At 45.5% G+C, this 15,326-nt stretch overlaps 1 protein-coding gene across 4 annotated transcripts in view; it reads left to right on the forward strand.

Moving 5' to 3' along the window:
• The window catches only part of Dnmbp (dynamin binding protein), a 101,705-nt gene that overhangs the window by 50,393 nt on the left and 35,986 nt on the right, over positions 1-15,326 (forward strand). Inside the window, exon 1 of one of the 4 annotated variants that reach the window (XM_087907875.1) lies at positions 4,596-5,937. The exons of the other annotated variants lie outside the window; for them this stretch is intronic. Within the exon in view, the coding sequence (XP_087764001.1) occupies positions 4,836-5,937 (1,102 nt within the window). The 5' untranslated portion in view covers positions 4,596-4,835. Of the gene's footprint in view, positions 1-4,595; positions 5,938-15,326 lie in introns of those variants that run through there. 4 annotated transcript variants of the gene reach the window in all.

Consider the following 15,326-nt stretch of genomic DNA (forward strand, 5'->3'; position numbering starts at 1 on the left):
GTGCTGAGTGATGTCTGTGCGTGCAGGAGCACATTATAGAGGGCAAAGGTCAACCTTAGGTGCTGTGCTCTGGAGCGCCCTGCCTTGTTTTCTGGGACAGCATCTCCCTGGTCTGGAGCTTGCTAACTATACTAGGCTGGCAGATGAAGAAACTCTAGTGATCACCTGTCTCCCCAGTACTGGTTCTAGAGTCGTACACTGTAGCACCCAGCTTTTATGTGTGTTCTGAGGGGTGGAACTCAGGTCCTTATGCTCGTTTGGCAGGTCCTGGTTGTCTCTGCACTCCTTACTTCCATCTTTCTTAAATCCTAACTGTGTGCTAACTAACTGGACTTAGAGAAGAATCCGATCCAGAACTTAGCATCAGAGATCTCCAATGTGGGACACCCAGGGTGTGAGCCAGCATAGGAGAGGGAATGGGGAAGAAGCCGAGGAAAGAAAGAACTTCAAACGGGGAAAGTTATCCAATTCATGCCTGTAACTGTGAGTTCTGGGCTAACCTAGTCTAGATAGACTTCCAGGCTAGCCAAGAATACATATTGAGACCTTGTCTCATAAAATGGACAAGAAGCAGAAGAGCAGGTAAGGTTTGCTTGAAAAAACCGGTATGCTGTTCTCCCCGTCAGTCTGGAAGCTTCTGAGGTCGCAGTAGAACAGGAAAAGCCCTGGTTCTTTACAGCCTTCTGTAAACTGTATCTTTAAGGTGTTAAGAGTAGCATGAATTTAAACGAACAAACAGAAAAAAGTGGAATTGCTGGGCTCAGTGACACATGTAATCCCGGTTGCTGGTGAGGCTGAAGCAGGCATCACGAGCTCCTAGCTTGCCTAAACTGTTACAGAGTGAGTTCAAGTCCAGCTATGTAATTTAGCAAGACCCTGTCTCAGAAATAGAAAGTGACGAACAGGGCTGGGAGGGTAGGTCACTTGGTGGTAGAGCGGGAAGCGGGAAGCCCTGATTAAACCCCAGCACAAACCACAGGCAGCAGCTCACTCCACGTACTCTGCAATAGGCTCTTAGCTCCACAGTGTCTTCCTCTGATCATTTATGAGTAGTGTCTTCTTACCTGTAATTTAGTTTCTTTTTATCTCTTCTGTGGCTGACTTACCAGGTGAGCTTTTCTTATCATGTCTGCGTTATCAAAGACAGGCAGTTGCTAGAGAACTTTGTTTTTCAAAACAGTTTCCCTCCCTTCCTCCCTCCCTCCCTCCCCTTTCCCGGTGTGTGTGTGTGTGTGTGTGTGTGTGTGTGTGTGTGTGTGTTTGTAGAGGTCAGAGGGCAAGGACAACTTGCAGCAGTTGGGTGTTTTCACTTTCCACCCGTGGGTTAGGGAAATGGAAGCCAGGCTGTCAGACTTGGTCATAAGCACCTGTACTGTCTGCGCTAGCACCCCCGCCTCCTCCTCCCCGTTTCCTGAGATTTTAAAATTACATTTATGTATGTGTGCCCTGACATGAGGGTGGAGGTCAGAGGACAACTTTCAGGAGTGAGCGTGTGGGGTTGAACTCAGGTGACAGGTTTGATGGCAATGCCTTTCTTTACCTGCTGAACTAGCTCACTGCCCCTCCCCATTTTTTAAACCTAGCTGGTGTCTGGTTTCAGATCCCCCCCAAGGCCTGTACCTTTTGCTGGGATTGTCACAGCTTTGTAAGCACAGTGCTCAACCAGGATGGTTAGTCTTGTTCTGTTTTGTTTTTGAGACTGAGTCTCATCTCACTATGCAGTCCTGGCTGCTCTGGAATTTGCTGTGTAGACTAGGCTGTCACAAACTTCTAAGTGCTGGGATTAAAGGCATTTGCCTTCCTGAACACAGAAAATTAAGCTTTGCTTTCAGTTGGATTAGAAATAAGCAAGATCATCAGATTTTAGATTTGAAATCAGAAGAGACCGTTAACTTCCTCATTTCACACATAAGAAGATAGCAGCCAGGGCTAAAGAGATGTCTTAGCTGGCAAGAACATGGATTGCTCTGGCAGAGGATACAGGTTCTGTACTTAGCATCTACATGGAGGCTCAAAACCATGGGTACTGGTACTCACGTACACACATGTGTGCATACACACACACACACACACACACACACACACTAATATGAATGAACAGAATTTTAAAAATAAAGTAAATCTTTAAGAAAAAAGAAAGAAAGAAAATAGCCAGGAGTAACAGCACACAGTTTAATCCCAGGACTCAGGAGGCAGAGGCAGGGGGATCGCTACTGGTTTCTACAGGTTAGGATGCAGACTAACCTGATCTGCATCGTGAGATCCCGTCTCAAAAACAGAGAGAAATAAATAACAGCTTCATTGTCTGTCAAGTTCTCTATGGATTTTGCTATAGTTTTTCATAAATCTATCTTCCAAACATCATTGCCTGTTTGTTTGGTGAGCAAATCACAGTCTTTATAAATTACTATTCAGTCAGCACAAACAGTCTTAGGTGCCCCTGAGGGGCTCTGGATGTTGGTGTACTAGAGAGAGAGATGCCTGATGCGGGGAGGTCAGCAAGTTAAGAATGGCAATGAGGGGACGGTAGTGTAGGGGTGGGTGCATGTCTACCTCTGCGGACATTTATTTCTGAATTACACCGTGGTAGTGTGGTAATGTGGGAGAATGTCCGTGTCAGGAGATGGCTCTAATAGTCCAGGTTGTCTGGTGCCGTGAAGTCAAGCAGAGCAGGGTTCAGGTAGCAGTCTATGTGATCCTAGATGTTGTTCTAATATTCAGAGTCTCTGGGAGCCCATACGGGCTTTGAACTTGGTATTTAGCCAAGATGACCTTGGACGCCCAGTCTTCCTGCCAAGTGCTGGAATTAAATGCATTCCTCACCACACTCAACTGGATTATTTCTTTATCTGTAGTAAAAAGAATAGTTGCCTTCTTGCTTTGAAGGATAATGAAGATTAAGCAGGACATTTTCTTGACTTTTAGCACCAATCATAGCTCAGCAAACACTGTGTGTGTGTGTGTGTGTGTGTGCGCGCGTGTGCACGTGTGTACACACATACACACACCAGAATGGTTGGGACTGTCACTGTGGGTGCTGCTGACTGAAGGATTCATGAGAACAGAATACATGGACTGAATCTCAGGGCTTATCAGAAATTTTGACAAGTTAAAGAGGTTCCCCAAAGTGGACAAAATCCAAGCATGGTGGCTCAGGCCTGAAAACCCAGCTTACTCAAGAGGGTGAGGAAGGTGGCTCACAAATCAAAGTCTGCCTGGACTACAGAGTGAGTTCAGGAGCAGTCTGAGCCACTTAGGGACCCTTTCTCAAAAGAAAAAAAGCTACCGAGAGGAGGCAGGGGTGATGGTGCACACCTTTAATCCCAGGAGGTGGAGTTAGGCTTCTCTGTGAGTTCAAGGCCAGCCAGGGTCCCGCAGAGGCCTGTCTCAAACAGAAACAACTGAAGCAAAGGTAAAGAGAACGTTAGACATACAGCTCAATGATAGATGCTTAAGAGTAAACCACAAACCATCAAAGAAAGAAACTTTGTTTCCAAGAACCCATCTAAGAAGTTGTGAGGGAAAAATAGAACCAAGGATTGTTAGGGCCGAAAGACTCAGAGAAGCCACCAAAGCCACTGGCCCACCTTATAGCCAGGCCAGTTGAGGTCTGGAGACAATATACAGATTGTAAACTGTAGGATAAACACTGAATTATGGACAGGGCATATTACTCTGGGCTCAGAGAAAAGTTAAAGTGATTATTCCTGGGCATCTAGCGGCTGAGCAGGCGGCTGGAAGAATGAGCCGATTGAAGTTCATGTGAATCCTCTCCCAGCGCTTGACTCTGGCGCCATTGCCAGCTGTGTTATGTAGCCCTTGCCACGCGCCTTTTACTTCACAGTACATGGCTTTTGCGGTGTCCCGTGTGAGCATCCCTTTGTTTATCTCCTCTTCCTCAATGCTCATGTACAAGATCGATCGGTGGATCTGTCTGCCTGTCTGTCTGTCTGTCTACCTCTCTATGTGAAGCTTGATGAATTCCCACAGGTACTTTCCCATCAGCCTTTATGATTTCTAGCCGCATTCTCTAGTTCTTAAATATAGTGTAGGAACTGGACAGAAATAATTTTAGAAAATGGATGGTTTTGGTGTTTTTTGAGAAGAGTATCTAAGAAAAGGGGACATGACGTTTCACACCATGGTTGCCCCACAGAGAGTACGGGAATACCTAGTCTTCCTTCAGTGGGGTGGCTGGTGTGCAGGCAGCTGGAGCTTGAGTGGCGGCGGGGGGCAGGGAGGCGGTGAGAGGCTGGGGTGGGGGTGAATGTGCTCTGCCTGGTCACTGGTCTCACGGGAGCAAAGCACTCAGGGCAGGGAGAAGAGCTTCAGAGGTTCCGGCTTAGAAAACTGGCTGCTCCCATGCTAGTATTTGCCTTCATCCCCACAGCCTCCTGGCGTCCTGAAAGGGAGGCTGCAGGCTGACCGGAGACCCTGGCCTGGCCTTGGAAAGGGTGCTCTTGCTCCTCCACATAGCCTCCTTTTTCCTTAAGACCTTGAGGGCATCAGAATGCCTGTACCTTCACTGCACAAAGCAGCCCAGCCAGTCTGACCAGCTCAGGGAAACACCACCAAGGCTGCCAACACCAATCACAGGGATTCTAGTTACTAATTATCTCCTGGCCTCTGAGGAGAAGATAGAGTAGCTCACTGATTGGATCCTAAAGTTGAAATGACTCCACATCTTCCCGCACTCCGGCCACAGCAACAGGAAGACTCCAGAGCTCTGGGAGACATTTTAAGGAGGACAGATACAGCCTTAGGCTACACCACACCTGTCGCCGGACAGCCCAACCCCATGGCACAGAGAAGTAAAACCCGTGATCATATTGAACATGAGTGAAGCTCCTGAGATTGGGAAGGAAAGAGGAGCGGAGCCGAGAGGGCCTTGGGGCTCCAGCTGGGAGTATGAGGACTGCAGGAGCGTCCGGAAAAGGAGCCTTGCTGAGCCAGGCGGGCTCCGAGCAGAAAATGACTTGGACTCTACGTGCCGGGCCAGGGGGCGGAACCGGCCCTACAGAAAAAGAGATTGTGGATACTGGGATTTTGAGCAGAGTGAACCAAACTATCTCGACTCTGCAGAAACAAATGGAAGAGGAAGGGGTGGTCTCTTCCCAGAGAACTATGCTGGTTACAAGAATAGAGAAGACATAGACCGTGTACATGTCAGGCCTGGGACAGAGGAGCGTTTACTTCTGGGAAGCCTGCCTGGGATCCTGGAAGCTGAAGAATGCCGGACGGTGAATGGCTGTGTAGAGTGTAAGGATCTGGCTTATAATCCTGAGGACACACAAAAAGCCAAGCATAGGAACGGCTACAGGGACTTGGGTGACTCTCTGAGGAACTTACATCAACCTCACAACTGGTACTGGGTTAGCTCAGACTGTGGAGATCACCGCACTTCACGTCATGTTCCTGGGCCTTATACTAACGGGGAGTCTGTGGAGCCTCCAGACTGGAATGGGATCAGGGAAGGTGAAGAATTTGTTAGATACTGTGAAGACAACGGGAAGGTTTGCCAAAGCAGCGCAACCTACCCCAGGGCAAAGACTAATCCCAGGGATCTAGCTAATTTTGATACAGAAAATAAAAGCTCTGATACCTTCCCTCCAAACCCTGAGCCTCATGATTATAGACAAGTGGATTCTCTGCACCCAGGTCAGGATTTGCCATATCATGACAGTGACAGACTGGGAATGAGGGCATCGGGCGGCCAAGGAGCCATCTCTGACGGTGTGCAGCAGCAGCCTGGGGGAGAGCAAGGAGAACCCCACTTTGGGGTTCCTGGGGGCCCTGCATTAGAAAGCACCTGGCACTTAGAGGAGGCGGGAAGGTTGGCTGGTTCAGACATCTGGAGAAGGAACAGCCACTTGCGCCGCACGGCTCCCAGCACCCTGAGACGCTCAGAGTTCGTGCAGAGACGGAAGAACTCCCAAGGTAGGAATGCAGCCAGACCTCTAGCAGTTAAAATGCGGCCTAAGAACAGGCGACATGGATGGCAGCATCATCATGAGATGTGCTGTGTGTGTTTGGAACCCTGGCCCTCTAAATTCTTATCTAGTGTCTTTGCGTGAGACGCTTGGTTTGGAGACATGTTCTTTGCGGGGTATTTTGCTGAGCAAAGGTACGAATAGTGTCACAAGTGATGTGCTGTGGCCTCTCACGGAAGCTGTCCTTCACTCTTGGTTGTGAGTTACTCCCAGCTGCAATCCTCTTTCCATCTTTACACTTACACTTGTGGGGACAGCACAAGTGTTACTGTGACATACTTCTCTCAGTTCCCAAACTTCCTTAGACTTTAATGGAAGAGTTAGTCTCCTTGTAGGCTGCTCTTTTTCTCTAACCGGTGCAGTGAGCCCTAGAGCTCCTGTGGAGTCCAGGACTGTTTGCAGCACTTTGCACCTGTTCTGTTAGGTGTAAACCATTTCTGTCTCCCCCACCCTCCTCTCTTCCCTCTCTCCCTTTCTCCTTCTCTCTCTTTCATACACATACACACATACACACATACACACACACACACACACACACACACACACACACAGCCTTCCCTCAGTGGTCTTCCCTCAGAGTGGGTAAGTCAGGAGTCTGCTCACAGGGACTCTTTCTGGTTTGTGTCGTCAGTGTTCTGAAGATCTTGTTTATATTTTGTGTTCTCCCCAGGTGAAACAGCCTGTGTTGTTCTGGCCAGTCATGGGGGATGTGGGTCTAGGTTATGACTAGAGGATAAGGGTTGGAACTGGAGAGAACAAATGATCTGGAAGACAACACCCCCACCCCGCACACCCTCTCTCCAGGAGGGATCTTCTTCCTTTAGGGCTTCCACAGAATGGATGCCTGCTTAGGTTTGTAGCCATCAAAGACCAAAGAGATAAACCCCCATTGTAACATGTCAACGTTTTATCCCATAACTCAAAATTTCCAAGCCACTGTTTGGACAAAGCTGGCTCCATGTACCTGCACTCACGGAGATGAAAACGAGATCAACCCTGGCTTCGGCTGGGAGACTGAGGAATTTAGCAACTAATCTTTCCTTTTGTCTTCCTGGGGATTCATTTTTCTCTCTGAAATGATTGGGATCGGGTGACACTACAATTCCTTTGGGCTCAGAGAAGTCTGACTGTGATCTTTGTGTGGGTTTGGATATGGCTCCTCTTCCCTCCCCCACATCTCTTCCTGGGTGAACTTTGCTTCCTACCTGTGGTTCCTTATTGTTGGAAGCCTCCTAACTGTCATCAAGGTATTTATTCTGTTTGGTGTGTTGTAATGTGCCCTGTGATCTCTCTGAAACCAGCTCCGGTCCACCTTATCATTTGCGTTTTCACAACTCTCTGTATTTGCTCTAGACCATGGGGTCCTCAGGGAGCTGTGGGCATTCGTTCTTATGCTCCTTATGCCCCCTCTGACAGTCGTAAAATCTCATTCCCACCAGAAATCTTTAAGCTTCCTGCTGTACTGGTAGCTGTCTCTGTGTACCAGTCATGACCTTTACTGCGAGTTACCTAGCAACAGCAAGCACTGTGGAAGAAAGCAAGTGTTCGAGTGGGTGTGCCTTGGGTTCAAATCTCAGCTCCAGTATCTACCAACTGTGTCATTTTAGGCAAATTATTTAACCTCTCTGAGCTTTAGATTCCCTATTGACTAAGTCAAGGTTTTAGCCATGGGGCTGGCTCAGTGCTTAGTTAGGGCTCTTTGTTGTCCCTGCAGAGGGCTCAGGTTTAGTTCCCAGCACTCATATGGTGGCTCACAGCCTTCTGTAACTCTATCTCCAGAGATCCGACACCCACTTCTGGCTTTTGTGGACACCAGGCACGCACAGGGTCCACACATATACACGCAAGAAAAGCACACACACGCATTTAAAAAAGTTTTTAAAAAGATATTACTCATGTGTTTGGAATAAATATATAAGTAAGTGCTTGTACCTACCATTTGTGTGTGTGTGTGTGTGTGTTTTCTCTACCTGAAATTTCTTTACAAATTGACCCACCAAACTGTCAACTCCAAGGTTCTCTGCAGCACAGATTTATAGTTACTGTTCCTTTTGGACATTTGTTAATACTTCAACTTTAATGGGGAAACATCCCTTCTTTTTCTCCCTTTCCCCTGTTACATTCATTCATCCATCCATCCATCCATCCATCCACCCATCCATCCAAGAAACAGTAACCTGTGGCTGCAGACAGCCTCTCCCCAAGCCAGAAGCCAAGCCTTTCCCCAGCTTTCTTTCCTCCCTCCTTTCACTGACCTCACCAGATCCTTCCCAAGTACTCTGTCTTGGGGCGGTTGGGATAAGTCTGTTAATAGTTTTGGACCTTGGCCCTAGGGTGTGGTCCACAGACCTGGAGGCCCTTCCCTCCTGAAGTGTCAGGTTTCTGTGACCTGGAGGTGCCGAGTGAGTGAGCGAGCCTCCTCAGTGGGCTCTGATTTAGGTGTTTTCCAGCCCCCTCAGTTGCTGACTGTCTCAAGCTTCTTCACCTCCACTTGCTGTTTGCTTGTGGCTTCATTGGCATCTGAAATGTGTAGTCTGTTGAAGGACCTGAGAGGATTTCTCCAAAGATGTGCTCTTCTCGGTGGCTCCCCTGCAGGACTTCCTCCCTTATACCTAACCCTTTCCTGGCCTGCAACTTGAACTCTGCCTTCTCAGTCCAGGCTGACTACTTGCTGTCTACTTGTTGACTCTCTTCTTCTACTTTATTTCCTTACTGCCAAGAGGCTAGAAATTGCCTTGGGGAAAATGGGTAAATACAGATGTGGCCTAATTGCATTGTCTTGTTTTGAGTCATGTCCTCTTCAGTTTCTGCTGCTTTTGATTGTTTTGTAATGCCTACATATAATTATCATTTTAATACCATGTCTGCAGTTGTTAATTAGTTATCAGTAGGAAGTTGAGCATGATAGAAGCCACCAGATGAGCATGACAGAAGCCACCAGTTGTCGTTAAGGTTCTACACTTGCTAAGAATGTAAGTGGTTATGGCAGGAATTCCCTGTTGCTTGTGCCGAAACAAAGTGGGTTTTAGGATCTGGAGATGAGCAGTTCTTTTTCTTTGCTTTGGTTTTGGGTTTCTTTGTATAACAGTTCTAATTGTCCTGGAACTCACTCTGTAGACCAGGCTGGCCTCAAGCTCACAGAGATCCACCTGTCTCTGCCTCCTGAGAGATTAAAGGTTTACACCATTACACTCGGCTTAAACTTTTTTTAGATTTGCTTTTATTATTTTGTGTGTATGAGTGTTCTTTGCCTTCATGTGCACCTGTGCACCAAATTCATGTCTGGTGTGTGAGGAAGTGATAAGCCTCCACGTGGGTGCCAGGAGTCAAGCCTGGCTTCTCTGCAGAAACAAGAGCCCTTAACCACTAAGCCAACTTTCCAGCCCTGCTTTCAATCTTTCTTTATTGTTGTTTTGAGACTGACTCTCTCAGACTCTCAAGCTGGGTTGGCCCTAGAATTCAATGTATGGTCCAGACTCACATTAAACTCCAAGCACACTTCCTGCCTTAGCCTCCTCCCCTCAACCCCGAATGTGTGGTTACAGCTGTGAACTACTACATCTGGTTAAAATAAAAGTTAATTTAATGGTAAATTTTTAAAGTGTATCAGCCAGGCAATGGTGGTACATGACTTTAATCCCAATACTCAGGAGGCAGAGGCAGGTGAATTTCTGAGTTTGAGGCCAGCCTGGTCTACAGAGTGAGTTCCAGTATAGTCAGAGAAACCCTGTCTTGAAAAAACAAAATAAAGAAAAAAGAAAAATCTAGTATCATCAAAAATCATGTTTTATGATATTTTACGCATTTGTGAATATACATACATACATATATAAGGACATTTAATAAATGTATATATACACATACTGAATAAAATGTGGACAACATTTTTGAAAAGTTTGAAAAGTGCTTAAATTCAAACTACTTAGTTTTTGAGTGAGGAGAGCACACAGAAAAACTGACAAACGTCCAAGGCAGTCAGACACGCCTAGACCAGGAGGGGATTGTGGTCTTACTGCCCAGACCAGCACTTTTGATACGCTACCAGAGTGGAAGCCAGAAGACCTGGATCCTTTCTGCACAAGCAAACTTAGAAGAGAGGGAAGCACTGGGAAGTCAGAGTGGGCTTCAAACAGAGGGGCAGAAACCGTGCACACAACAGAGGGGCCAGAAAGGATGTGGCTGGAGAGACCCATCTTTGGCAGTAGGCAGAGAGGGCACAGAACAGCTGCGGCATGGTGTTTGTTACAGGGAGTGTTGAGCTTCTTTTCCTGTTCCTGGAATAAAATAAGCTGAGAAAACCAATTCAGGAAGGGAAGTTATTTTAGGTCACAGTTCAAGGTACAGAGCTGTCGGCACAGGGAAATCAAGGCATCTGGAGCATTAGAAGTAGACGGTCGCATGGCATTGCATTGTGTCCTTGTTCAGAAGAGGAGGGCGATGCATGCGTTCTAGCGCTCAGCTCACTTTCTCCATGCCCTACTGTAGAATTCCCAGCTCAGGGAATGGTCCGCCCACAGTTAAGATGGGTCTCCCCACAGAAATGACTATAATTAAGATGCCCAGAGGCCTAGTCTCCCAACACAGTATATGCCGTCAAACTAATGATTAACCCTAATAACCATCACAGCCCCACCCCTTGTCAACTCAACACTCAAATATATCACTCCTTCCTAAAGGTTAATAATCTTTATAAATTTTTAATTTATTGTTGGGGTGACATGTGGAGGTCAGAGAACAGCTTTTTGGTTCTCTCTTGCCATCTCTTTATGGCACCTGGGGACCAAACTCAGGTTTCAGGCTTGTGTCACAGATGCGTTTACTCTCTGAGCCCTGAGCTGGCTTACACACATCACTTCTGAGCCATAACTTTCCATCCCTTGCTCCCATCGTCTCAAGACCATGCTATAGTATAAAATACATCCATCTTCTCTGTTTCCTGCTTGCAGACGTGACATGCTAGCGGCTCTCAGCTCCCTCACCTGGATAGCCCTACCATGGGATAGACTATTTCACAAGCTATGTACTTATGAGAGCAAGTGGGAAGAATAGAAAGTAAGTCACTTAGTATAAACTGAAGGAAGTATGGGCTCACCAAGTAGTACAGAAAATAGCCAGTAACCAGGCATGACCCCAGCGAAGCTTGAAGACAGTGGCGCATGCCGGTAATCTCAGTCTTCTGAGCCTGGAGCAGGAAGAATGCCACGAGTTCCAGGCCAGTGTGGGCGCCTAGCAAGACTTTTCATGAGAGGTTTTGTTTAGCTGGGCATAGCACCACAGGCCTGTAATCCCAGCACTTGGGAGGTGACAGCAAGGGGATAAGGGGTTCAAAGCCAGTCTCAGCACTTTAGTAAATTCAAGACCAGCCTAGGCTACATGAGATTTGGTCAAACAAAACAAAGAACAAACAAAAGCAAAATTAAGGAAAGAAAAATTTTATTGACTGACACAAAATTCTCTTTTAAAAAATTACCCCTCTCTCTCTCTCTCTCTCTCTCTCTCTCTCTCTCTCTCTGTGTGTGTGTGTGTGTGTGTGTGTGTGTGTGTGTGTGTGTTTCAAAACAAAGTTTCTCTATGTAGCCCTAGCTGTCTCCTGGAACTCACTCTGTAGACCAAGCTGACCTTGAACCACTGAGATCTGCCTGCCAAGTGCTGGGATTAAAGGAGTGTACCATCACTGCTGGACTTTTATATGCATATGTGTGTGGGTTTGTGCTTCTGAGCATATTCGGTCAAAAGAGTGTGCCTGATCCCTTGGAACTAGGGTCTTAAGGAGCTGTGACCCACCAGAAATGAGTACTGAGAACTGAATTTGAGTTCTCTGAAGAGCAATGTGTGCCCTTCCTCTTGATGGAGCCATCTCTCCACCCCTTCAAAATCCTCTTATTAAGCAGTAATAATATATTGCAAATTAATTGTCTATCTTTGCCTTATTATTTCACTTCTACCTCAAGACTAAAAAGCAGCAACTCGGTCTGAAGCCGCCAGTGAAGCCCTTTGCCAGGATTTGTGTTTATCTGGTGCAGATTCAGAAATGGGGTCTCAGTGGCCCCTTGCATTCTTTGGTGTAATGAATTGCAGACTTAAGGATTGGGTGTTGGATTCTGGTTTGGAACCTGGAGAAGGGGCCTGGAGAACAAAGTGGGGAGAGGGGAGTGGCTTCTAACTAGTTCTAAGAATCTGGCCCAGCAGGAATTCCTCCCAGATAAAGGCCAAAGCAGGCAATTCCTGAGTAAAGGTCATGGGGAAAGTTTATCCTGAGGCTGTTGGGATTTAGGGTCCTGAGATGAAATGGATTCAGCACTGAAGTTCAGCAATCTAAAATGTTTCCCATAGTCCCTGAAGAAAGCAATGAGCCCAGCTTGAGAGTTTCAATAAGAAAGGACACACTGCCTCCAAACAGAAGTGAAGTGGGTGCTAGAGGGAAAGAATGGGGGCTGGGTGGGTGGGCGGAGTGGGGGGGGCAGTGGCATGGGAATAGGGAAAACCAGGATTTATGATTCCTCCCGGCGGGGGCGAGGCTGAGCGGATTCGGAGACTGACCGACCGCTTCTTCTGGGGGCTTAAGCAGACTCACTACATCTATAACTGCGTCTAGACAGAAGTTAAGGAAGCCACCTTGGTGGCTGCCATGGCTTCCCTGCTGTCTTTCACTCTTACAAGGTGTCATTTCAGCAGTGTTTTATTGCCTGCTTTGTCATCAGTTTGAAGAGATTATTAGGTCAGGAAAGAGACCTCAGGCTCTTAAGGGAAGAGTTTGAGATAGACTTACAAAGTCATTAAAAGATGAATACTCTTGTGGGACAGCAAATACCCTTTTCCCACTTTACTGTATGCTTGTGTGTGTAAGATATTAATATTACACATACATCAAAAAGTCAGCAACTTCTACACCTTCAACATTTTCCAAATATGTACATTTAAGGTTCCTTTTCCTAGGAACTGGTTGATGGCTCAATGGTTAAGAGCACAAACAACTCCGATTTGGTTCCCAGCAGCCACATTGTGTAGGGTTTTCTTTTCTTTTTTTTTTTTTTTTGGAGGCTGGAACTAATCTGTATTATCTTTTTTTAAATTGATTTTTATTGAACTCTACATCTTTCTCTGCTTCCCTCCCTGCCTTTCTGCTCCCCCTTTAGCCCTCCCCCAGGTCCCCATGCTCCCAATTTACTCAGGAGATCTTGTCTTTTTCTACTTTCTACTTCCCATGTAGATTAAATCTATGAAAATCTCTCTTAGTGTCCTCATTGTTGTCTAAGTTCTCTGGGATTGTGGTTTGTAGGCTGATTTTTTTGCTTTATGTTTAAAAACCATCTATGAGTGAGCACTTGTGATAATTGTCTTTCTGTGTCTGGGTTACCTCACTCAAAATAATGTTTTCTAGCTCCATCCATTTTCCTGCAAATTTCAAGATGTCATTATTTTTTTCTGCTGTGTAGTACTCCATTGTGTAAATAAATGTACCACATTTTCCTTATCCATTCTTTGGTTGAGCGGCATTTAAGTTGTTTCCAGGTTCTGGCTATGACAAACAAAGCTGCTATGAACATAGTTGAGCACATGTCCTTGTGGCACGATTGATCATCCTTTGGATATATACCTAAAAGTGGTATTACTGGGTCTTGAGGAAGGTTGTTTACTAATTTTCTGAGAAATCACCACACTGACATCCAAAGGGTTTGTATCAGCTTGCATTCCCACCAGCAATACAGAAGTGTTCCCTTTCCCCCACAACCTCTCCAGCATAAGTTGCCATCAGTGTTTCTGATCTTGGCCATTCTTACAGGTGTAAGATGGAATCTCAGAGTTGTTTTGATTTGCATTTCCCTGATGACTAAGGATGTTGAACATTTTCTTAAGTGTCTTTCAGCCATTTTAGAGTCCTCTGTTGAGAGTTCTCTGTTTAGGTCTGTTCTCCATTTTTTAAATTGGATTATGTGTTCTTTTGGTGACTAATTTCTTGAGTTCTTTGTATATTTTAGAGATCAGCCCTCTGTCTGATGCGGGGTTGGTGAAGATCTTTTCCCATTCTGTAGGCTGTCGTTTTGTCTTGTTGACGATGTCCTTTGCTTTACAGAAGCTTTTCAGTTTCAGGAGGTCCCATTTATTGTTTCTCTCAGTGTCTGTGCTGCTGGGGTTATATTTAGGATGTGGTCTCCAGTGCCAATGCATTCAAGTGTATTTCCCACTTTCTCTTCTATAAGGTTCAGTGTGACTGGCTTTATGTTGAGGTCTTTGATCCATTTGGTCTTGAATTTTGTGCATGGTGATAGATATGGTTCTATTTTCGTTCTTCTACATGTTGATATACAGTTATGCCAGCACCACTTGTTAAATATGCTTTCTTTTTATCATTTGATATTTTTTGCTTCTTTGTCAAAAATCAAGTGTTCGAAAATGTGTGGATTGATATCTGGATCTTCTATTTGGTTCCATTGGTCCTCCTGTCTGTTTTTATGCCAATACCAGGCTGTTTTCAGTACTGTAGCTTTGTAGTAGAGTTCGAAGTCAGGGATTGTGATGCCTTCAGAAGTTCTTTTATTGTACAGGATTGTTTTGGCTATTCTGGGTATTTTGCTTTTCCATATGAAGATGAATGCCATTCTTTTGAGGTCTTTGAAGAATTTTGCTGGAATTTTGATGGGCATTGAGTTGAATCTGTAGATTGCTTTTGGTAAGATTGCCATTTTTACTATGTTAATTCTACCTACCCAAGAGCATGGGAGATCTTTCCACTTTCTGGTGTCTTCTTTAATTTCTTTCTTCAAAGATTTAAAGTTCTTGTCATACAAGTCTTCCACGTGTTTGGTTAGAGTTACTCCGAGATATTTTATGCTATTTGTGGCTATTGTGAAGGGTGTTGATTCTCTGATTTCTTCCCCAGCCTTTTTATCATCCGTGTACAGGAGGGCTACTGATTTTTTTTTTGAGTTAATTTTGTATCCTCCTACATTACTGAAAGTGTTTATGAGTTGCAGAAGTTCCTTGTTTGAATTTTTGGGATCGCTTATGTAAACTATCATGTTATCAGCAAACAGTGAGAGTTTGACTTCTTTTTCAATTTGTATCTCCTTGATCTCCTTTTGTGTCTTATTGCTCTAGCTAGGACCTCAAGAACTATAGTGAATAGGTATGGAGAGAGTGGACAACCTTGTCTTGTTCCTGATTTCCACACTGTGTGGTTTACAGCCATGTGTAACCCTGTTTTCAAGGTTCTGACACCCTTTTCTGGTCTCTGTATGCTTGCATGCACTTCGTGTACCTGCAGACCAACAGAGACACAGATAAATAAGAATCGATAACAACAACAAAAAACAAAAACTTTCCCTTTTAAACAAA

Source organism: Myodes glareolus, chromosome 7 (genome assembly GCF_982192425.1).
Source record: "Myodes glareolus chromosome 7, mMyoGla1.1, whole genome shotgun sequence".
NCBI lineage: Eukaryota > Metazoa > Chordata > Mammalia > Rodentia > Cricetidae > Myodes > Myodes glareolus.